This window comes from Choloepus didactylus, chromosome 1 (genome assembly GCF_015220235.1).
Source record: "Choloepus didactylus isolate mChoDid1 chromosome 1, mChoDid1.pri, whole genome shotgun sequence".
NCBI classification, from domain to species: Eukaryota; Metazoa; Chordata; class Mammalia; order Pilosa; family Megalonychidae; genus Choloepus; species Choloepus didactylus.
In genome coordinates, this window is record NC_051307.1 from 185,684,605 (window position 1) to 185,707,799 (window position 23,195).

Sequence of the window (23,195 nt, forward strand, 5' to 3'; positions counted from 1 at the left end):
GCATTTGGCACCATATTAATCTGGATTTTTCTGCAACTTTTACCATTTATACCCGAGAGAATCCATTAATGTCATATTGCACTGTTCAAAGACTATTTGATTCTAACCTTCAAAGATGCTCAATATACCTCTGGGTCATGGCTGCTTGTAAACTTTTTTTAAACAAGCAAGGCCATTAGACTTGACTTTCACTGCCCTCGCCCCAGATGGAGAAATGGGCTGTAAAACTGCTGCACTCAAGGGGTAAACTGAAATTTCCCCTGAACTTTTGATTTCCATCTTTGCAGAATCAGGTGAGAGAAGCCACTGCCCAGTCACAGCAAACTCATTGCCAAAGAGCAATGATTTGTTGATTCCTCTTGCTTGATGAGCAGTTATTCTGGGGCATTTCACAGATCAGCCGCTCTGAGGCCTGTAAAAATCTGCCCCCATCTTCCTGTTCCAGAGCCTGTCCCACTGCGAGCTCATCACAGATGATGGGATCCTGCACTTGAGCAACAGCACCTGTGGCCATGAGAGGCTGCAGTGCTGGAATTAGACAATACTGCCTCCTCATCACTGACTTGCCCTGGAACACCTAGAGAACTGCCGAGGCCTGGAGCGCCTGGAGCTGTACGACTGCCAGCAGGTCACCCGTGCAGGCATCAAGAGGATGCGGGTAGGTTGGGGCAGGTCAGTTGGTTACACCTAGCATAATTTCTAAGCAACAGATGAATACAAGAACCAACATCTGTTTTGTGTCTTCTATCCTAAGCTGACGGTTATGCAGACTGGTCAAGTTGTACATTAAGTCACCATAGGCTTCTTAAAAACTCTCGTTTATTCCCCAACCTGGAAGATTCAAGCTTGAATGAGTCTGGGATGGAGTGAGGTTCCATGTAGTCTGGTATCAGCAACCTTATTAGAAAGCCTGTGTTAAGAGGTTTTCTTAAGGGCATTACCAGGCATAAGTAAGAACATGGTCTTGGCTAGTTTCCAGGTAAGAGGGAGCAACTGAATTTGACTTTCTTTCTTGATCTAGTTATCTACATCATTTCTTGCCTGTGTTTTAAGTTTGGGACCATCTCTGCACTTACAACCTCCCAAAGCAGCCTCATCCAGGATGCTACAGCTGTAGAGAACTCAGTTTGCATGGAAAATAAAAGTTACAGCCTATGGGCAGAAATGTATTCAACTTGTGAGTTTTCCATGTCTTTAGAAGGTGCTGTTTAGGGGAGGTGTGTGGAAGAGACTAGCTCTAGCCTTGGCTGATGACTACAATTCTAAGAAACACTGAAGTGTGAGGACTATTACAACATTTTCCTTCTTTCTGCTTCCAGGCTCAGCTCCCGCATGTCAAAGTCCATGCCATACTTTGCCCCTGGTCACCCCACCAACAGCAGTGGGAGGAAGTGGACAGCGACTGTGCAGATGCTGTGTCATCCTTTGACAGCAGCTGCTCCTGACTGAGGCCTTGACGTGGTGTCCCTCCCTCCAGAGAAGGCCCAAGTCTTCCGGCCCTGCTTCCAGTCACCCAAATCTGTTGTTACTCGAACGGGAAAGGCATTTACAGGTAAAAGACTTCTGTATGACTGCAGTAACTTGGGTGACAGTCTTCAACCTTTATTCTGCTGTAATGCAATCCATCAAAGCTGTGTCAGTGACCTGTGGCACGAGTGGTCTCAGTGCAGCCAGGACCACACAGGAACCCCCGGATTTCCTAAGAGGTGAGTGCCTGTCTAGGTACAAGAGTGCTGCCCTCAGCTTTCTCAGCATTCCCCAGAACAGACCATCAGTGTTAGCACAAATTGAACAGAAAAAATAAGCTGTTGATTTTCTACTTGATATGTAAACCACTGGGTTACTTTCACTCATGATTCCATTTTGATTAGCAGGATTTTTCCACTTTTTAATCTTCAAAGTGATCATATTGTAAATTCAGAATGCCTAATGGTTTTATATGTAGAGACTTAGGTGAAAGGCATGTTAATGGGTTTCCATGAGACACCAAAGAAATGAGGACTCCAAACTAGGTGGAGCAGGGCCTTCATCCTTCTGCTCTGTCAGCTTAAGTACATCTCTAGGGAACAAAACCAAAAACTAAACAAAAGCAATTCAGAGTCTGGATTGCCTGGTCAGAAATTATAAACCCTGGCATATGCTGTAGCACTTAATGCATTTTTGTTAAAGAAAGAAAGCTAATTATGTCCATGTCTCTCAAAAGATTTGAGGAACTTTAAGAAATAGAATTAAGGTGATAAGTCCATAATACACAAAGTAAAAGTAATGGATGCATGTAGAATGGATGTGGTTTTTCCAAGTTTATTTTAAAATCTTAGAAATCAGGTTACACAAGAACTATTCAAAATTTTACCACTTAAAACTCAGATTCAGTAAATGTTTGGCACCTTTGACTCATAATATAAAATAAATAAACCATTGCAATGTTAAGAAAAAATTAAGTTGGGTTTATGCTATAATTTTATGGCAGACAGATATGAGCAAAAGCATTTTTTAAATTTAGACCTTCCTAATGTCTGAAATCTGGTAAGTTGATCTCCTTTCTGCTGTGGCTGACTCTTGCTCTGTGCTGTCCACATTTCTGATCTTGATTGAAGACTAGGGACCCATCACCACCTTCATTGTGAACTTGCATGTTAGTGGTAGCTGACCCTTCCTAGCAACCACTCCCCGAAGTGAAGAGCCAGAGACTCATGAGAAGCTGAAATAGAACAGCAAAATCAAGAGGAAATTTTTCCATGACTAGCAACACCTCCACTAAATGGACATTTTTTAGAAGAAGCATTTTTAAGGATACATACACTGCCTCAGCTGCATTCTAGGAAGAGAAGGCAGATACACATATACCCCCATAAATCAATTTAGCAGATAATCAGAATAAGTATAAAAATCCTGATGATTTTATTGCCTTACAATATATTCCAGTATTTCTTGGTTTGTATATTGTGCGTATACTATAGCAGTTATTTTAAAATAAACATTTATATCACTGTGTGGGGGAAAAATGATTGATGCAGGTAGCCATTTTTAAATAAATGAGCATATAACACAAACTTCCTTTGGTGATTAATAATTAAAGTCTCTATTATTTAAATGACCAGAGCCTTCTCTACATTAGTACTGGTCTTGCTACTCAGTGACCCATGACGTCATTTACAAAATAGGAGAACCTCTTTAGAGGAAAATCAGTTTTGATTCTTCTTTAAACTAAGTGTGAAACAGTTACTTGAATAATCTGTCCTCAAGCTGCATCAGTTCTGAGAGACCAACAAACTGAAAGGAGGAAAAAAACCCCACATGGGCCTAGCCTCTTAAAACATTTGGGCTGTTTGAGTGCTCACAAGCCACGTACACCGCTGCCCTGGATGCTGTCATGTGCACAGGACTTGAGGTGACCCTTGGAACAAGGCAGGAACTGGGAGTTTAAATGAGACACACTTCTGCAAACAATCGGAAAACATTTATTATACGGAAATGTGTACATCCTATTAAAAAAAAACATAGCAAATTTGCAAATTGCTGGTGCCCATAATTTAACCTGTTTTCACTGGGATAGACTAATGTTCAATACCGCGCATATAATAATTTCATGTTTGTTGAGCTTTTTAAGTATTTTTACCCCACTTCTAAAACCTGATGAGTTCAAAATAGCACACAGCATTAAATGGCATTTATTGTTCCATATATCTTGAGACCTCAAAAAGGAACGCTAAACAGACAAGCAAAACTCTAAAATGATTGAGAGAGAAGCTCGCTTATTTCCCAAGTGATTGGGTACAGAAAACGTGTGGTCATACAAAAGCATGGGGAAAAGACAGAAAGGAAAGTTCTCTTTCTATAGGGTCTACAGAAGTTGCAGATATTTCAAACTGAAGATGGAAATACCTTGAGACAGTACTTCTTTGTATCAATAATTAACCCTCTTATGAAATAAATATAAAATGTCAAAGCTTTTACCCAGTAAAGTGGTTTGTCTTCTGGGAAAGAATTCAAACTCAAAATCTCACCCCCGTTTTCACGTGAACAAGAGAGGAAGACCAAATAGTACATTCAAAGCCAAATACCTGTGCAAATAGATATACAATTAAAATGGAATAATTTTTTTTAAATTAGGTCTGCTACACCACACAGGCCTCAAAAATGCTTGCTGATGAAATTTGGGAATGCTCTGGGTAAAGGGAAAACAAAGGTATGGGAGAAAAATGAGAAAATTGTGGATTTCTCTTTGAAAAGGACACTGGCAGACAAGCATTTGGTTCTGTGAAAGAGGCACTCTTTTTATAGAAAAGAAGCTATTATTATGTGGTGTATAAAAAACCCCTACTTAATAACCAGAACGTTATCCATGATTGTACGAAAGCTCATATTGAGAGGTGTAAGGGGTTTTTATGGTACATTTTAGTGTTTGATTAATGACGTCTAGTGTTCCATAAACTATTTCATCTTGTTGATAACAGAGACCCCTTACCACCAAGTCAAAAGCTACCAGCAGTAACACTTTTTGTCCCCCTGCTTAGGTCACCTGTTTCCAATGTCTGGAGCAGGGCTTTAAAAATGTCTAAAATAGGCAACAAAGCAGGATGTATGGGGGGGGTTGTTATGGAGTAAGGGAAGGAGAAAAAGAAAACCACATGAGTTAAAAAGGCAATGGGGCTTCAAAAATGAAAATAAAACAATTTTTAAAAAAATGGAAACAGAAGCAAAAAGTTTTTCAATAAATCTGTGGCAAAGCAAAAACACAAAAAGTCTTTGTACCTATTAGATTTACACTTGATCCTCTGATCAAGGTACTCCTGTAATGGCCGTTTGCTTCAAGCCCACCTTTCTGGCTTGGATCTTCCCCGATCTGGCATGATCGCATCAGATGTGGACCCGTAGGCAGGATTTCCTCCAAGCAGTTGCAGTGCCTCTCTTACCTGACCACCGTGCGCCGTGTCAGCACAGCGCAGCTCTCCACAGCAGCACTGTCCCCACCCCCGCCCCAGGTGAGCATGAAGTTCAGGCAATAAAAGCCAAACTGGCACAGAAAGGCAGATGCCCACAGTAAGTCTTTACATTCATTTCCAAACCGCATACAGTGTGAAAAAGACAGCAAAGGCTGCTTTTGGGAACTCTGTTATCTGCTGGCCTCTGCCAGAGAAGTAGGTAGCTCTGCCTGCACCGTGGTCTCCAGAGCCAGATGCATGCTGTCCCCGTGCTCGCTCTCACAAGGATGCTTGGCTATGGCAGTGACAGCGAGGAGATTCGCCTCTCATACAGTGCATTAGAAAGGTCATGTGTTTTCAATATGAAACATCTTATATGGTAAAATCCAATTCCAAGACTTCTTAGATTCAGTCTTCACACACTTTTAAGCGTGACTGTATTTGGTACTGAAGATAGTTCAGTCTGCATGAAACATCACTTCAAAATTATGTGGATACCACCACCATTTTCAGCTGCATAAAAAGAAGGAAGTTAGATGCAATTTTTTTCAGCCAGACTTGACTTAGGGAAATCAAGACTATTAATATGAAAACTCCCTGAAATCTACAATTCGGAGGTTCTCTAGCTTCCCTTCCCTAAGGCCAACTTCATGCACATCCCATACTGCTCTCCTGTTTTGTGGGACAGGGGTCTATCAAGACAAACATCAAAAACACTATATGTATGCAAGAAAAACAAGAGCTAGAGGCAGTACTGGGCAAGGGCAGGGGAAAAAGTCAACCCTAAACAAACTATATTTAAAAACTGATGGTAGAAATGTGAATGCATGCATCTATCTTTTCTGAAAAGTTTTTTTGGAACTCCTCAGAGGTAGATCCCAAACATTTTTAAAGTCTATCCCTATTTTTGCCTAGTGGCCTAGTGTTTCTCTGTCAGTGATGAGAAGTAGTACTACTACTTAGGCATTTGTCAAGGAAAATGAATTTTTTTGTTTGAGGCCAAAGGTCTGAAAAACAGTAAACTGAGATTGGAGGGAAATCCTATGATGTGTGACACCGGAAATGTCCACCAGTTTCACAGAACACAACCACACAATTACAGTATGAATTTCCTTTCTTAGACAATGTGAGTTTTGCAGAATAAAAAGTTGTACTGCTTTGAGAACAAAAGGTAGAGCAGAAACATGCTATGCTAAAGATGTTTCAGAAAGGAAAAGAAAGTGAACCAGTTCACAGTTAAAACTCAACCTTGCAGGTAACTTGATGGCAGATGCAACGTCAGGTCCCAAGTGAAATAATAACTTCAGCGTTGTCTTGGGCTCCTCCTTTCTAGAGTGACTGCCAGGAAATTCTGTGCTAAGACTGCATTTGTACCTTAACCACTTGACTTTTAAAACTGTAATCTATTCTCAAATAACAATTCAGCATTTAAAAATCTCTTTTCTATCCAACCTTTTAATGGCAGAACTCACCTGAATGCCATCTGGACCTCTCCACATTCTCTTCCTTAACTGACCTTATTGATTTCTGTGGCTTTGAGTCAACACTGATAAGCTGAAGGCTTCCAGATTTACTTCTTCAGCCCAGGCCTCTCCTCTGAGCCCAGAATGATACAATAAACTGCCTACTTGATATTTCTACATATCCAAAATGGCATTCTTGACTGCTCTGCCCCAGCCTTTACGTACCTCCTAAAAGGGACCCCATCTGCCCAGTTACTCTTAGTACAAAGCCAGATGTCACAGCCTTCCTCTCTGTCAACTAGGGAGCCCAGCAGGACCCTTGTCTATAAATCCATAGCCACCATTGGCTCTTGCCTGGATGACATCTCCTCGCGCCAATTTTGCCACCTCCATCTGTGTTGATAGAGTAGCCAGAGGGAAAACAAAAATCTGATCCTATTACTCCTTTCTTCAGATGACTTCAGTGACTTCCCAAAGGGTTTCGAATAAAATCGAAACTACCATCGCCAGGTCCTGCATGTTCCAGACCCTGCCTCCCACTGCTCGCCCCTCACACAGGCACAGCAGCTACATGCCATCTTTCAGGCCTTCAAATAAGCCGGCTCTTTCCTTTGCCCTTGGACTGCTCCTCATGTGGCTGCTCCTTCTCACTCATCAAGTGCTCAGCATGAATGACACCTCTTCTGAGAAGCCTTCCCTGACAGCCTCATGCCCCCCACCTGGATCCCTCTTATCCATAAACTCTCCACACTGTCTCTTTTCTTCATAGCACTGAAAATATTTGTTGGCAGGTTCTGGTATGCTTTCCCCAAAAGAGTGGGAATTCCATGCTGGCTGAATACACTATTTGTTTCTATCAGGACTAGCTCCTCTTCCCTATGTGTTTACTTCTGTCACAATCACTAGACATATTTTCTTGGTTCAATTTTTTCAAATTCTCTTCTTCAAATTACCAAAGCCAGTACTTGAAAAGTAGACACACAAGAGGGCCGATTACAGGCACACACAGTCTTTTGTGATTCAGACACAAGCACACATACAAAGTACCTTTTACTGTGTAGAATAAAAAACAACTCTCATCCTGAAAGTTCTGAACCACCTAGAAAGATAAAACAAGTAAATTAAGATTATGGTCGGCCTTCTTAACTCACTAGAGAAGTTTAAAAGTAGCAGTTAAAGGAAAATGTTATAATCTATATATTGTTCTTGCATAAGTATAGGACTCAATAGCCAAAATGGTAATTCACGAATGGAGTATGATATGAGGCTATAAAAATTCACACCCACTGCACTGTAATTGTGCCAGCCCACGACAGTCCCTGAGACCCAGTCAATAACCCACATGACTCAGTGGAGCATATTTCCTGCTGGATCCTGTGAATAATGATTCTAACAAAATAAAGTCATTTAATAAAATGCTATATTACTACTTGCTTGTCCGTGACCACTGGGGGGAAGACTGTACTTCTAACCCTAAATTTTTTTATAAACCAGTCATTAAATAAGGAACAAAAGGAGAAGACATTCAAATGCCTCTTTACAAAAAAAGGGCCAAAGCTCCCACTAAACCTGAAATAGTGTCCCTCAATGAGTGTCTGCAACTCAATGAAGGAAAGGGGGAGATTTTCCTTGATTGTATTCCTCATACCACTACGATGCTTGATGCTCTTGGTTATAAATTCTTAATCTGGAAGAGGGCACAGAAATTTTCTGTAGTTCTCCAATGGTATGTATAAAAGTAAATAACAGTGTGAAAGGGAAGCACAATGGGCATGCCAGTTCTGTTTACCTGATCACTAACGAGAATGTGAATCCCAGTAGGGCCCTGTCTGTAAACTTGGTTAATTTGGTGCAAAGGGATTTTAAAGACCAGTGCAAGTTTTCGAGCTACTTCTGAGGCAACCATTTCTTCCAAGTAGATTGCATGATAAACTGAAATAAAAAAATAATATCAGGATATTAACAGCAATCTTTGATCTGTTTTCCACCCAATCCATAGGAAGATCACATCTTTCAAAGCAAAGCATCAAAAACAAATACATAAAAACAGGAACTAACACTTCTTTCTCCTCTTACTACCCTCAAATCTCTCCAGTGACCCATTTGAAATATAAGACCACATTGATTATGCCCACACATATAATTTAATAAATTTTAACAATAATCTCTATAAAAAGGACATGACATTTTAATTTTCCTTTACCTATATTTAAATTTTCCTACAATGAATATGGATTCTCATGATTTCAATAATTAAAAAAGAGATTGACTATAATTGATCTTTTTGGGGTGATGGAATTAAAACTGGATTGTGACAATGCAAAACTATAAATTTATTTAAAAATCAATGAATTGTATATAATTACAATTGGAAGATCATTATGGGATGTAAATTATACCTGAAGAAAGCAGTTTTCAAAAATATGTATTTCTAGCAATATATAAAAAAGAATCCCAAAAGGGAATAGCTTTTGATCCACTAATCCTGCTACTGGGAATTTATACTAAGGAATAAAAACTATCTGTAATCCCGCCCCCCCCCAAAAAAGTTTAAAAATAAGAATATAAAAGATATCATAAGGAAGGCTAAGGATTTGGACAATGAAGAATGATGTCTCTTTAGAGAAGGGTGCCAGCTGCAGTTCATCCCGTGTTGTGCTTTTCTGGTACATATAGTATTTGCACAGAGCCAAGTCCATCTGCAGAGTCTTAGCCCACAGGCTTGGCTCAATTACTGATTCAAGCCAGAGACGGAGCAAACACATCACTGCTGAGAACACTGCTTCCCCAAACAAGGGGGTGTTTTTGATTGTGTGTGTATGTTTATAAGCATATAAATCTTTGTTAATTGTACATTATGAAATTTAATTTGGGATTAAAATTCAGGTGTGGTTCTAAAGATACTCTACAGCAGGGGTCAGCAAACTGAGCCTATGGGCCGAATCCTGTCTTCTGCTTATAATTTTAAGTAAAGTTAGTAAAGAAGCCACGCCCTTTATTTACTTTTCACCCACAGCTGTTTTTGCACTACGACAGTAAACCTGGGTAGTTCCAGAGTTGGAACAGAGACCCTATGGTCCCCAAAGCTGGAGTATTTACTCTCTGGCCTTTTACAGAAAAGGTTTGCTGACCCTTAATCTACAGTTAAGAGCACCAATATTTCCAACACACATCATCTCCACAAGCACTCATGTTTGAGGTACAGTTTCCAAAAATTACAATCTTGGCCATATGTAAATGATGTAGAAGATCTTGGTGATGCACAGAAAAACGTTTCCTTTAGAATTTTTATCCTTTAAGTTTGTTTCCTTTTAAAATTTACATCTTTTGAAATCAAAATGTCTCAAAGTGGAAAAGCTCAAAATGGTGATGCTTTCCTCGCAATTTTTCAATAAAATTCAAATCACAAAGCGTTTTTCAGACCTCTCCCTTTAACAGGGTGAATAATAACTGCCTCTCTGAATTCTGTAACGCATCTTTCCCTAAAAAGTTCTGAGCATATTTTGCCCTCCTTCTGTTGTAGAATGTGGCAAATGAGAAAACAAATGCTTTAAAAAAATGTTTGTTTCATTTTTTTTAAGGACCATATTTAGAGGAAGAGGAGGGACCAGGATTATATCTCTCTGTCCTAATCCCTCACTGTATCAGACAACTATTAGGGAAAACCCCGAGGATGAGAAACCTTCCCAACTCAAATGGAAAATAGTGCCATGGATAGTTCCAATGACACAAGCACCCGGCACAGAGCACTCCCTACGCTCCCGAGCTCAGAATATGTGATGACCTCATCTGAAACAAGTCCACACTTAGTATTGTTAAATTTTTTTCCCCTGGTCAGTAAAATGGGGACAAAAAAGAAAAATTCTCATGTTTTCTTGACAAGCTGTCAATGTTACATCCATCATTCCAGTAAATCCACAATTAAAAAAAATTAAAAGGCTGAGCAAAGGCCAAAGTTAGATATTTCTGGCAGAAAGGGCCAGATAGAAAAGAGATCCAATAGTGTCGCTGAAATAACTGACTAGTGCCCTCTTCTCCTGAGCACTGGGCCCTAGAGCTGTTGCCTCACTGCTGTCAAGATGCCTGCAAGATGCCTGCCTCAGCTCCTTGGCAAGTCCTAATGCAGCACGAGTCCTTGAATGCCCTGCCAGGTCCTTCCCATTTCTGCCTCAGTTTCAGAAAAGAAGTGATAGGAAGTTGAGATGCCCTCAATACCCACCACAGGGTGTCCCACTGCCATTCTCGCCTCCACTGCCTGCAGCCTGCTGCGGGGGGCTCAGCTGCTCCTGGCAGACATAGATGGTTAAACGGGGCCTAACCGACCTGCAAGCAGAAGATGCCATCCATGAGCCTACCAGACAAAGGCGTCTCACCACAAATACAAATGACCAGCTACAGGAATCGAAGTTGTATTTCCTTGTGGGAACTTTTCAACATTATTTCATCATGCAAAATAAGTTACCAATAAAAATATAAAAACCACACACCTCGCACCAACTATCACAGGTGGTCTAATCTGATGATCTAGACTCTAAAACCATTCAGACAGTCTGTCAGATGCTGGTAAATTTAAAGAGTAAGGCAATTTGAAACCAGTTTAAGATTCTATTTGTGGTGGAATTCTCACAACACAATCCTGAAAATAGCAATGATGGTAAATCCATCTTACAAGCCAGCACCATTTACGGGTCTATTCTTTTAATTTGCAATTCGTTTACTTTTTTTTTTTTTTCAAAATAAAAACTGATACTTGATTATAATTTTTTAAATTTCAGAATACCAGGCAGAGTATCATTACACACACACTCTCTCAAACACAAAGTCACTAATCTCTGGAGTCATCTTCCATAATCCCTTTAAACCCCTTAAGGGAATTTTCCAATTCAACCCTACAGACCAATTTAGGATAAACTGAAACACTAAAGTCTTTTGGTTTTATCCACAGTATCAAAGCGCTGTTGCAGGTAGAATATTTCTTTTAGATTTTTGCTGGATTAGAATATAGTTAAGAGTAAGAAGGCTGTGTGTAGACCTCTCAGTGTGGTCAAATGTGAATTTGTGTCCGTCCTGTCCTGCAAGCTTTGTTCTCTTTCTCCTTTATTGTTTTGTTTTGTCTCTTTGTACAGAGGTTGCCTAAATGGTGCAAGAAAAACCCTATCTTCTATTCAGAATCACACTGGATAACTGGTCATTCAAATTAGTAATAATGTTACATCTTAAATCACTGAGTCTACAATTGAGAAATTTGAAATCTCAGGTTTCAACTCAAAATAAGTCTTATTTTAAAGTAAGTAAACAGATTTGGCTGGCTAGCAAAATGATTAATTCTTCCGAAAAACCGTAACTATAATGTGGACTTTTGCTTCATGGTGTATCCCAAGACAAAAATCAGTAACTTATATTTCCAAAAGGATTTACAGAGCATCCTCTCTCCTATTTCCCTGCTTCAGGGCTGAGAAATGACTCCAGAGCCTGGAAGTTGTAATACATGTGACTTGGGTTACTAGGGGCTCAAGTAAAAACTACCACAAGGCTCAACCTTGATTAACACAGATTATTTCTTTAAATACGATGGAACTAAGATGGAGATCCTCACTCAGAGAAAGCAAGGATGTAGAAGTTAGAACAAGTCAAAAGCCTGAGGATCACTAAGCTAACAGACTAAGACAACACAATGGTACATGAATATCAAAGCCAGCGATCTTCTGGAAATACCACTATTATCTTCAAAATCATATGCTTCTTTTTTCTTATCAGGAAATCAGGTGTGTATATGGGGGGAGGAGGTGGCATTCACCTATACTGCCCACCAACACATTCTTTTTAACATGGGAGAAGATATTTTAAGAATATGAAAAGCTTTTCAAAACATCTGTTTTCAGAGAAAGACCACACTAACAGAAATACTTTTCAGAGTTGGTTCTTTCTAAATACTATCTCAAGAACAAAGGCAGCCAACTTTTATGAGGTACCAAGAGATGTTCTGGCAAAAATATTTTCACTTTCCTAAAGTTATATGCTATCTTCAAGTCCACCTATATTAAATATATATATATATTGAACATTTTCTGTCAGCAAAAAAGGGGACTTCAAAAAAAAAAAAAACCCAAAATTAGTATTTGTGCAGAATGAAGATAGAATTGTGGTTGCTTGTTTTTTGTAATTCAGAACATAACTGAAATCAAAATGTCTGTAACTGTCCCTAAATCTGCATCTTTAAAAGGTCCTTTTCTCCATTCACATGAATTCATCTGAATCACTGCCATCCTGACTTGAAGACATAGTCCCAACTTTCATTAATGATGATGAATACCTTATAATTTCATCCATTTCTCTCTTCTTCTTCATTTCCTCTTTCTCTCTCTCTGCATTCTTTCTCTGCTGCTAGGTCCAGGAACTGCTCCATTTTGGTTTTTTCTAATTGATGCAGTATCTCATTCACTTTCTTCTCCACTGTCACAATTTTAACATCCTTTTTGCCTGTGAAAGCCTGTCTGTTCCACATCCATGTCAGCTGTTCTCTTCAGGTTAGACCACGGGGTATATACCACATTGACGTTGTTCATCTTGCAGCCTTGAATGCTACTGGCTTTCACAAGATGTGCACAGTCCATTGACACTTCCTTTGGAATGTCTTCTATCTTCTCCCCCTTATGTAATTGAAGGAGTCAAAGAGAGTTTGTCCACATGAAACCAAATATCTTCAGGCCAGCCATACTTTATTAGATCTTCATTTTCATATTTATCCTTTCCCATGTAAATAGTATAAGCAGATGAATTAACGCTGCTGCTGGTAGAACACCATGATTCCTGTGGCGGTGTGGCGACTCCTGTGCGGAGCTGCAGCCCTCAACTCTGCAAGCTAAAGACAGCAGAAGCACAGCAACCTCTTGTCCCCGGAACTCCTCCACACCTTGTTTACATTTTTAATAATTGTTTAGTAGTCAAGACATTGAAAACCATATATTCTGTGTAGCTCACCTAAACAAGAAGTTTTGTTTTCTTAGAAACAAACCCAGTTGTTTTCAGGAAATCAGTATGGTCCATGTGCATTTCTACCAGTCTTACAGGCACCCTCTGACTTCATCAGAGCCTTTGTCCTACCTGGGTCTGCCCTGATGGTGTACACAAAACGGTCCTCTTGTGAGCACGGTGCTGCCAATGCTCGACAGCGCTCACAGGCACGTGGACATTCTGCCCAAATTTCCCACATGAAGACAGGTATGTCCTTATTACAAGCAAAACAATTCCTTTTAACACAGTATTTTACCTTGACTTCAGTGAATTATAGAGCCGAATTCCATCAGCTGCACCACAAATTTGTACTAAATCTTCCTTTGTCAGTTTCAGTAAGTCGGCACCTGGAGAACAGCAAAGAGTCTTCTCAAGGAAGTGGAAAAACAACAACAACAAAAAACCCAAAAAAAGCAAAAAACAAAAACCAAAACCAACCAGAACTGACTGCTCTACTGGCATGTGTAGCCATGCAGTTAAATGTCCTTCAAAATCATCACAGGCATCCTGAGTATACATAAATAGATGAACAACAAAAGAACACACATGCATACCTGTCCCTCATACCCAAAGAAGTGCTGGCTCTTTCATGTCCTACATCAAGGACCCTGGAAGCCCAGAGCCTATAGGGCTGTCTGTTTCAAATACGGGATTCCACTGCCCACCTTATTTAGTGGCTGGGCTGTGGTCATATGGATAAACATGATTCTGACTACAGGTATGTAAACCTTGAGAACATCAGATCAGTCAATCTTCTATTTTACAAAGTCCAGAGTTTCAGGGACTTGCCCCAAAGTCACACAACTAGTTGAAGGAGAGATAGGAATAGGCCTCTAAACTCCAATACTCCAGATAAAATAACATTCAGTAACCTAACAACTCTGTCACAACACCCGCTTTTTAAAGAAGGTATAATAGAGAATTAATTGCACATTATACTGTAAGATTTTCCCCATAAATATCTGATGAGTAAAATGACAAGGCATCTAGGATTTGCCTTAAAATACAACAGAAAAGAGGAAGAGGAAGTAGAAAGAGAGCATTACTGACCAAAGGTTGGTGATTTTTGAAACTGAGGTTAATTACATGGGGGTTCATCATACTCTTCTCTTTACTTTTTATAATTGAATATTCCATGATTTTAACAGTCACGATGCAGTTTATTGGGGGAATTAAGATGGCCTCTGGGATTAAGGCATGACTTCCATATGATAAATATCCACTTAAATATGTAATAAGAAAATGGGGTTATCTTTCTATTTTTAAGGGCTTCAATGTGAGAGCCTAATAACTTCCTAGATTGTCAAAGAAATAAAAAGCAGAGAAGTCTCTCTCTGATGAGACAAAAAGACTGGCGGAGTCATTTTATGGAGTCAGGTAAGCAGAGAGGCAGGCACTCTCATCTCTCCATTAGGGTCCACTACACACATCTCTGAAACAGGGCTCACCAGAGAGGTGTATGTGCACCCTTAACCCATACGGAGAATGGGACGTACACCCTTGTGCACCCCCTTCCTGAGATGTGGACGCCCAAGAAGCTCAGAGCAAGAAGCCTCCTCTTTCTCACTGCTTTGTTGCCAGTGCTGTGAACAGGAGATATGCCCAAAGGGGCACCACATCCAGCTCCCATGCCAGCCTTCCTGGAAGACACTCTCAGATTAAGGTAAAGGGGCAGGAAGCCAAGCTATGTGATCACTGCTCACAGTGAAAACAGCTTACAACTTTCCAGACAGAAACATGTATCTGTCCTAATATAACAGGAGTAATCTAAAGCCACCCTCATTTCCTACTGTCAGAGCTTTTTCAATATGCATTGCTTTTCATCTGCCTTCCCTAAGAAGGTTCAAGACCACAGCCTCCAACTAAAACTTTACAATTTCTAGTTATTCACACATAAAATCCTTTACTTAATCATAGACAAATGTTGTTCCCAGCTAGCAAATGATCTCCACCTGGTACTTTAGAGACAAAGAGTTACATGGAGATTGCATAAGCATTGCAATAAATAGCTGATGTTAAGAAACCATGTTCTTCGTAAAATCAAGCTTCCTCGAGGCTGGAGTTTATGTATACACATGTTCTATCCTCTTAAAAGGCTCAAGTTGCAGTTTTATGGCCCCAGACACTGCAAGCAAAGAAAAGCTAACTGCCATTTTACTGTTACATTTTACATGTTAGTAAGTATTCTGTATCAAAAAGGTCTCAGGGCTAATTACATTTGGGAAACACTGCCTCTGTCGTCTGCCCTGCTACACTTGGCGTATCTAACACTGTCCCTCCGAACAGGTTTCCTGTTGCACCATCTGGAGGATCACTGGTTGGTCTCTTAAAATTCCACCTAAATATTCCTTCAGCTTACAATGGAAGAAAATACTTCACCAGGTATCTAAAAACCATACCCGAACAGTACTCAGCAATAAAAAATAGCCTATTGATACATGCAAACAACTTGGATGAATCTCAAGGCTATCATGCTGAGTTTGAAAAAAGCCAATCACAAGCAGTCATAGACTGTATGATTCCATTTATATAACATGCCCAAAATAAGATCAGAGATGGAGAACAGATTAGTGGTTGCCACAGGTTAGGGGTGGTGGGTGAGGGGTGTGGGTGTGGCTGAAAAATGGGAGCATAAGGGAGATCCTGAGGAGATGGCGCAGTTCTATAACTTAAGTGCAGTGGTTGTTACACAAATTTACACATGATAAAATGACACAGAAGTATATACACACATTGTACCAAAGTCAATTTCCTGGGTTTGAGAGTCTACGATAGGTATGCAAGATGTTATCACTGGGGGAAACCAGGTGATGGGTACACAGAACCTCCCTGTACATTTTTTGTAACTTCTTGTGAATCTCTATTTCAAAATTAAAGGGAAAAACAAAAAACAAAACAAAACAAACCAAAAAACAACAACATGTTTTAGGGCTAATAAAAACACAGAAACAAACATACAAGCAAACTCTCTCACACACACACACACAAACATACCTGAAAAATTGGAAAACAATCTTGTGTAGGAAGAGAATCTGTTTTTGAGCAGCCATTGCTGTGTTTCCTGAATCGTGGCTGATGGCTGAAGTTGCTATTAGTAAGAAAATAAACATAAATGGGAGAAACCATTCAAAGTTACCAAAAAATAACTCAAGTCACCGACATGTTATAAAAAAGAATATTTAGCCAAAACATGGAAGTCTTCCAGTTTTGAAGTAAAAAAAAAAAAAAAAACACCCAAGAAGAGCATGGATCTGACTACTCAGCGACCCCAATAATGACAAGAACCCCGGTCAGAGCCTTAAAAATGCAGAACCCTGAAAGCAGGTGATAGGTTAAGGAAGAAGGTAACTCACTTCACCAGAGGCCTGTGAAACTCCATCTCCTTGATGATTTGGGGAAGATGAATTGCTGGGGAGAAGGAAGAAGGAAAGAAAATAATAATTTGTATGATTTCTTCTTTTAAAATCAACACATTACAGCTGTTAAACCAGGTAAATATAAAATAAGACAATATTGTGGGAAGGGCTATGCAAGTTTACGATGAGAATGTAGGTATGGCTGGTCAGGAAGTCAATATGATGATGAGATCAAGACACAAAAGACTCAGGTATATCTTTATTTGTGTCCCCTCCTTCTCCATCTGTTACAGTAAAAAACTCAAGGTCTGTGAAATAAAAGGGCTCCTCCAATTATCTCCAAGGGTGCCAGGAAAATGAATGTTTTAAGTTGGAAAAAAACATGAGAAATCAAATAAGGTAAACAGTTGGACAAAACAGCAACAAACAAACAAACAAAAAAGAAACTACTTTAAGAAAACAATGAGCTACAAGAAATACAGTCATCCTAATCTGAAATATAAAATGATATCCCTTTAATACACTTATCCACAATTAAAGAGGATGAAATTCAAGAAAACACATGAAACAAACTTGTACCACTAGCCCTGTGTTTCTGGAGGTAAAAAGAAAATGAAAAGCAACTCCACAGGGAATATGGCCACCCTCCTGGCTACTGAGCCCCTGTACCTCAATTACTTAGTTGACTGTGTACATCCTCTACCCACTTAGAACTTAAGCTCCTTCAGCCACTACTTGTTTGATTACTTATGTATCCCTGCATCCGGAACAGGGCTGGGCACACCGTGGGCTCTCAGGAAGTAACCTGTCAACTAACACACATGACTTCACAACTCATCTCTAAAATCACAATTGCTTCCTAAGATTATTCACTGTGACTGACTCTGAAACTGGGACAAAAAACCCTACACAGTAACATGCTGGTCCCCCACCCCCATGCTTTAGTCCAATAGTATTTTTCTCCTCTTTAAAAGCATGGTAATACACACAAAAACAAGCTGCTTCATCATTCTATCCATCTACTCAGGGGATAAGTTTTATTTCTTACACTTTTATTTTTTAAACTTTTAAAAGACCTTGTAAAATGAACAGAATTCAAAAATAGGAAACTTTTCTTTTGGGAGATCTTAGCTTTCATAATTTTCCTCACCAGCTAGAAACTGCCTAAAAACTGGGAACTTCTAATCTGACCCACTCTGAACTAGCTCTTCAGCAAAGCCTTCAGAAATGCAAAGCAGCCGCAGGAAGCCACTGGGACTCTCCTGAAGATGCTGTTCCCCCCAAATTCGCTGGCTTCTCAGCTGCCAATGAAGGCCAGACAACAGAATAAACAAAGTCTATTATTCCCACTTATAAAACCATAGTAAGTCATTAGAAATTAAGAAACTGCCTTTTAATTTTAAAGATTAATTTCTAAAAAATAGTATGTTGTAAGGAAGAAGGAATAAGGCAGAAGATAATCTCTGTTTGATAAGGTATTAAAGACAAATGTGCTTTGTAATAAATGCAGTATTAACATTTTCAAGCAACAGTTCACTCTGTCCTCTCTTTATCCATAAATCCCATTCATATTGTATTTCTCTCACAAAGATTCTATCTTGGCTATACCCCCTTTTCTACAGTTATCGTAGTTGAGCACCTGTGCAGCACATGGGGCTAGGAGTAAAAAGGCTAGCAGTTGAAGACAAGACAGTGATTTTCCTCTGCAACTGAGGTACAGGCTAGTTCCCACTACTGTATACTTCAGATATACAAAAAAGAGGATGCTGTAACTGAGAGAAAGGGAAATAAAGAAGCATGAGCATCAGTGAGCCTTAGCCACACAATTATACAAACCAAATACCTGTCTGGTACACTGCAAGTGCTCTGCTGTGGGGAGGTGAAAGTGGGCACTGTGGAAGGACTGTTATTCACATAGGCTGTGGGGGCATCGGGCCACGGAGAACACTAGGGATAGAAACAAAAATAAATTGATCATATACTTTCTAAGTATGTGGAAGGAATATTTTTGTAATTCACTCTCTAGTAGGGCCAAATGCAAGATTATAAATTTAAATACCTTCCTCTCATAAAGCAACCTCACAGAAACACGTCAAATTTACTTCTGTGAGGCAAAGAAAAATTTCACCTCTGTGTGCGTCAAGACACTGAGTAATCTTAAAGAAGACCTGAAGTGATAATAGCAGCAACAATTTATAAAAGCATTTTACATGTATACTTATGTATAATTTGCTTTCAAGAACTTTCACCTCCCTTTTACCAGTGTCTTAGATTTCAAATCTCAGTTTCCCATCAGGCACCTATCAAAGTTTAAGAATAGCAGAGACAAGAAAGATTCATAAACAATCTCTGATATCACATGGTGAACTGGAAAGAGTCTGTATCCTACCTAGTGCTCCCCTCTGCCGTTTCACCCTCCTCCCCAAAGAGCAGCCTCACAGTGCCCATGTTCACCATTTGCTTCCTTGGTTTCTCTAAAATTAATAATCCCCAAGTAAGATGTGTAAGGTCCTGCCTGTATCTGTCGATCAACCTTTCTATCTGCATAAATTTAGTTATTTATCTTTTCTGAAGGAGCTTGGTGAACTTCATTATTTTTCAGCTCTAAGCAAAATTCCAACTGAATAGCAAAGATACAAAGACCCACTGCCAATTAGGAGCCAAAGTCAAAAGCATGTTGAGCCTGAGCCAGCCAGTCTCCAAACTGAGGCATGAAGGCACCCACTTCCCTGCACCATACTCTTTTTCTAAAACTAACCTGCCTTAGAATGCCCTCAGCTTCAAGGGGCCCCTTTCATAATCACCCTTCCTCCATTTTACACAAGAAAGGCATCGCAACTTGGCATGGCTTTGGGGTATAAAACTTCCAAAAGCCAAGCAAAAGGACATTCAAAGATATTAGACTAGTTAATGAGAAAATACATGACCCTAATGACTTAAAAACATTCTTCTGTAAGTCAAATGGTTTTCAATTCTTTGCTTTCAACATAATTCAAGAAAGACCTAATTGAGCTGTCAGTTGATACATAATTAAATAATCTACTAGATCATAAAAAAATAGATCACTGGGATTTATAAAAGATAACTCAAATGGAATTCAAAAACCTAAATGACACTATTGAAAGAAAACTGATTCCCACCTACTTATTTATGTAAACAAGGTTTCTATTTTTAAAATGTCAAGAATTTATGTTCTGCCCTGACTTTTCATTCAAGATACATTTCCAGTAACATTTCAATTTTTATGTTTAATAATTATTAACATCTGTATGATTTCCATTGTTTTGATAAATTAGTACTAATAATAATGATAAGTCTTAGATTTCTCGACTAAGTTAAAGGTCTTACAGTCACAGGAAATTTTAAAAATAAAATTTCAATTTGTATAAATTTTTGTCATAAAGAACTATATTAGGGAGATCATTAAAAGATTTTTAGGCTTGAAAATGTCAAATTAGGATAAAATTCTATAAAGGAAGTAGAGTAGAAAATGAGATGAAGAAGCAAAGTAAAATTGTTAAGGATTGTTAAGAACTTTGACCATGCACTTTTTGCATGGATGATGGTGGGTATCATGCTGCTATGGGATTTAGATCCCTTAGGATATATTTCAAAGCATAATGTAGTTTTTTTGTTTTTTTTTTTTTTTTATTTAATCATCATTTTATTGAGATATATTCACATACCACGCAGTCATACAAAAAAGCATAATGTAGTTTTATCTTAAAATATAAATACAAGTATTTAATGTGTCAGAAAATTACCTTCTTTGCAACAAATTTAATTTACTTAACTTTTAGATATCAACCTAAAAATGCAAGAGAAAGTATATCTTATTTCAAAATTCTTTTGCATGCCAGGAGAGTAAAATGTCAAGACCACTGTTGTAAAAGAGCTAAAAGACTGAAAAGCTCTCTGAGGACAGGAACTCAGTGTCTCCAACAGTTACAGGGGATTAACCACATGTCTGACACCCAGGAGACACAAGGAAAATAACTTCAAATATAAATCTGAGAATCATAACATTTTTTATAATTACCCAATTACATATCTCCTCAAAAATGGGAGGCTAGTTTCCATTGCTACATACTTCAAACATACAATAAAAGAGGTTGCTGTATAGTACCAAATTAAATCAGGGCAGACAGTATTTCAACTATCAACTGACTGTCAAAAAAAAAAAAAATCTAATTGGGCTGGACAGCCTTGCCAAGCTTACTGCACGGCACACCAATTTCACATAGATGTTTTATACAACAATGCCCATTCTTTTTAAACTAGGGTCCTTTTTTGTCTTTCCATCTTACAATGTAGCAGCTCTTCAGTTCATGCAGTTTGAGGACCCAAGACCCTGTAAGCTGAGTGGCAGATCTAATCATTTACAGGTGCTCACAGCATCTCCACCACCTGGAAGATTTTCCGACTAAGCCATCATCCCTGGATATGAAATATTATAACACAGCATAACACCCGCATCTAAATAATGGAAACTTTTTAATATTAAAAAATAAACTCTCCCTGAATTTGCTTTGGTTGATTGCTGCCAGCTGTTTAAGGAAATGAAGCCATCGAAAAGCTTTCTAGTTAGTGTAGTTAGTGTGGCTGAGTAGGGTAGAGAAACCATGTTTACCGAAGCTCCATAAACATACCTATTTAACTTTTACACATTTACGTTCTTTTAGCAGTACAGTAGAGCTGTTAAAAGTTCTGACATCTAAAACTGGCCCAGTCAATATGAGACTCAATGCACTGAATGAACACTGGGTAGTGTTCAATGAAAACTGGTCCCATTGAGGGAGGACTCTACTTTTTAGAAAATAAGTTCTTAAATTGCCAGGCTGAATGAAACACTAAGACCTGCCTGTGAACTGTTATAATAGGTTTCTTCTGTGATCTCAAACCAGGGGTAAGTTCATATCAAGAATATTTTCACAGTGTTTCTTTTATCTTGGCCTGCTGCTTTGTCTTTAAAAACATGCAGTGGTGCTGTGCCTTGTGCTCCTGAAGACAATCTAATTCATAAAGGCTTGAGCAATACCCAGCCTGGACTCCTAAAGTAATCATTTCAGTATAATGTGAATAGTCCAGGCGTAGGTAGAAAAGTCCCTAGAAGAATCAAGATTTACAGCTGTGTAAGGGGGGATGGGGACCCACCCTAGATGGTAGAAATTGGTAGCCCTGATTTAAGCCAATAAAATACAGCTCAGAGGCAGAGACCAATAGCCTCACAGCATCTGTTGTGCAGCATCTCCTGGGAGCCAACAGTAGTGGCTCTATTCACTGTGGGACCACTTCACACAGCTCCTTTTTGACTTTAATAGATAACTAGATATCCCTTTTTACTGAAAGCTAATTGTAACTATCTGGGGACTATAAGAAAAATTGGCCTTCCTTTGTAGGCATTTGAAGGAATATACAAAATATATGAAACACTGCAGGCTTTCTTTTTTAAGGGATTAATTCATACCCCTTCTTTTTTTAAAAACAGTTTCCCAAGATAAGCTCCAACCACCCCTAGAAGCATCTTAACCAAACAAAAAGCAACCTGGGGCAGCAAGCAACACACTAGGAAGATGTGAAATCCCAGGCCAGTGAACTGCTGACGTTTTGCATACTTTAGATTTGAATTTACCAACCACCCTACCATCTTCAGATCAGCTCTGGGCTATAATTGATCCTTTTATTTATGAATTATCAGAACCCATTTCTTCAGATTAGTTAAATGGTTTTTAACAGGTTTGTAAGAGGAAGCGAAAAGTGATGTGAGATACTAAGATCACCCAAAAAAAGTTTACTAAGAACCCATATGTGAGTCTTTAGCTGGGATGTGAGAAGAGGATGAAAACATAAAATCAGGAGGGAGGGAGGGCATGTTTTGGGGAAGGAGTATACAGTTGTTCCATATAGCCTTTGATTTGACTCAAAAAAAAAAAAAAAAAAAAATAGCCCAATAAAAGAAAATGCAGGGTGTGCACTCCCCTCGGCATTCGGATGAGAACATTTTCACTTTTACTGCAAACAAAAGATTTTAAAACACTGTCATTCATTGCTTTAATGTGGGAATGAGGTTCTTGTGAGTGACTTTCATAGTCTACAGCTAATCACAGAAATATATATATATAGGGGTGAAAAATCCATTTTGGCACCTTGTTATGCAAACACTGCAATTATAAATAGGGTTGCCATTAATATATAAGATGGCAGTTATTTAAAAAATCATTTAATGCTCTCTGTTTGCATCTAATGTGATTATATAGCTGACTCATTGCAAAACAGGATAATCCTTTGTGGACTGCTAGATGAAGAGAATAGTGTCATAAAATAAAGATTTGCTATACTTATCCTGACAAAACTCATATTCAGCCAACAGCCCCACGACTACATATCGGAGGCCAGGTCTAAGCGAAGCAAGACGCTCTACTTTGGCCTGAAGCATC

General features: G+C 39.0%; 2 protein-coding genes and 1 pseudogene across 4 annotated transcripts in view; 1 reads left to right on the forward strand and 2 right to left on the reverse strand.

The window, feature by feature from the left end:
• The window catches only part of FBXL2 (F-box and leucine rich repeat protein 2), a 192,487-nt gene extending 191,512 nt beyond the window's left edge, over positions 1 to 975 (forward strand). Inside the window, exon 14 of the mRNA XM_037846740.1 lies at positions 446 to 975. Within this exon, the coding sequence (XP_037702668.1) occupies positions 446 to 538 (93 nt within the window). The 3' untranslated portion in view covers positions 539 to 975. The remainder of the gene's footprint in view (positions 1 to 445) is intronic.
• Positions 976 to 2,336: 1,361 nt separating this feature from the next.
• Positions 2,337 to 23,195, reverse strand: part of UBP1 (upstream binding protein 1) — an 83,947-nt gene continuing 63,088 nt past the window's right edge. For 2 of the 3 annotated variants that reach the window (XM_037846715.1, XM_037846724.1), the window contains 8 exons: positions 18,602 to 18,705; positions 16,756 to 16,810; positions 16,397 to 16,490; positions 13,659 to 13,749; positions 10,608 to 10,711; positions 8,178 to 8,320; positions 7,436 to 7,487; positions 2,337 to 5,438 (listed from right to left, as the gene is read on the reverse strand). In XM_037846715.1, the coding sequence (XP_037702643.1) occupies positions 5,401 to 5,438; positions 7,436 to 7,487; positions 8,178 to 8,320; positions 10,608 to 10,711; positions 13,659 to 13,749; positions 16,397 to 16,490; positions 16,756 to 16,810; positions 18,602 to 18,705 (681 nt within the window). In that variant the 3' untranslated portion in view covers positions 2,337 to 5,400. The remainder of the gene's footprint in view (positions 5,439 to 7,435; positions 7,488 to 8,177; positions 8,321 to 10,607; positions 10,712 to 13,658; positions 13,750 to 16,396; positions 16,491 to 16,755; positions 16,811 to 18,601; positions 18,706 to 23,195) is intronic. The other variant, XR_005218429.1, reaches the window with a different exon arrangement.
• LOC119542185 lies at positions 12,543 to 13,650 on the reverse strand (annotated as a pseudogene).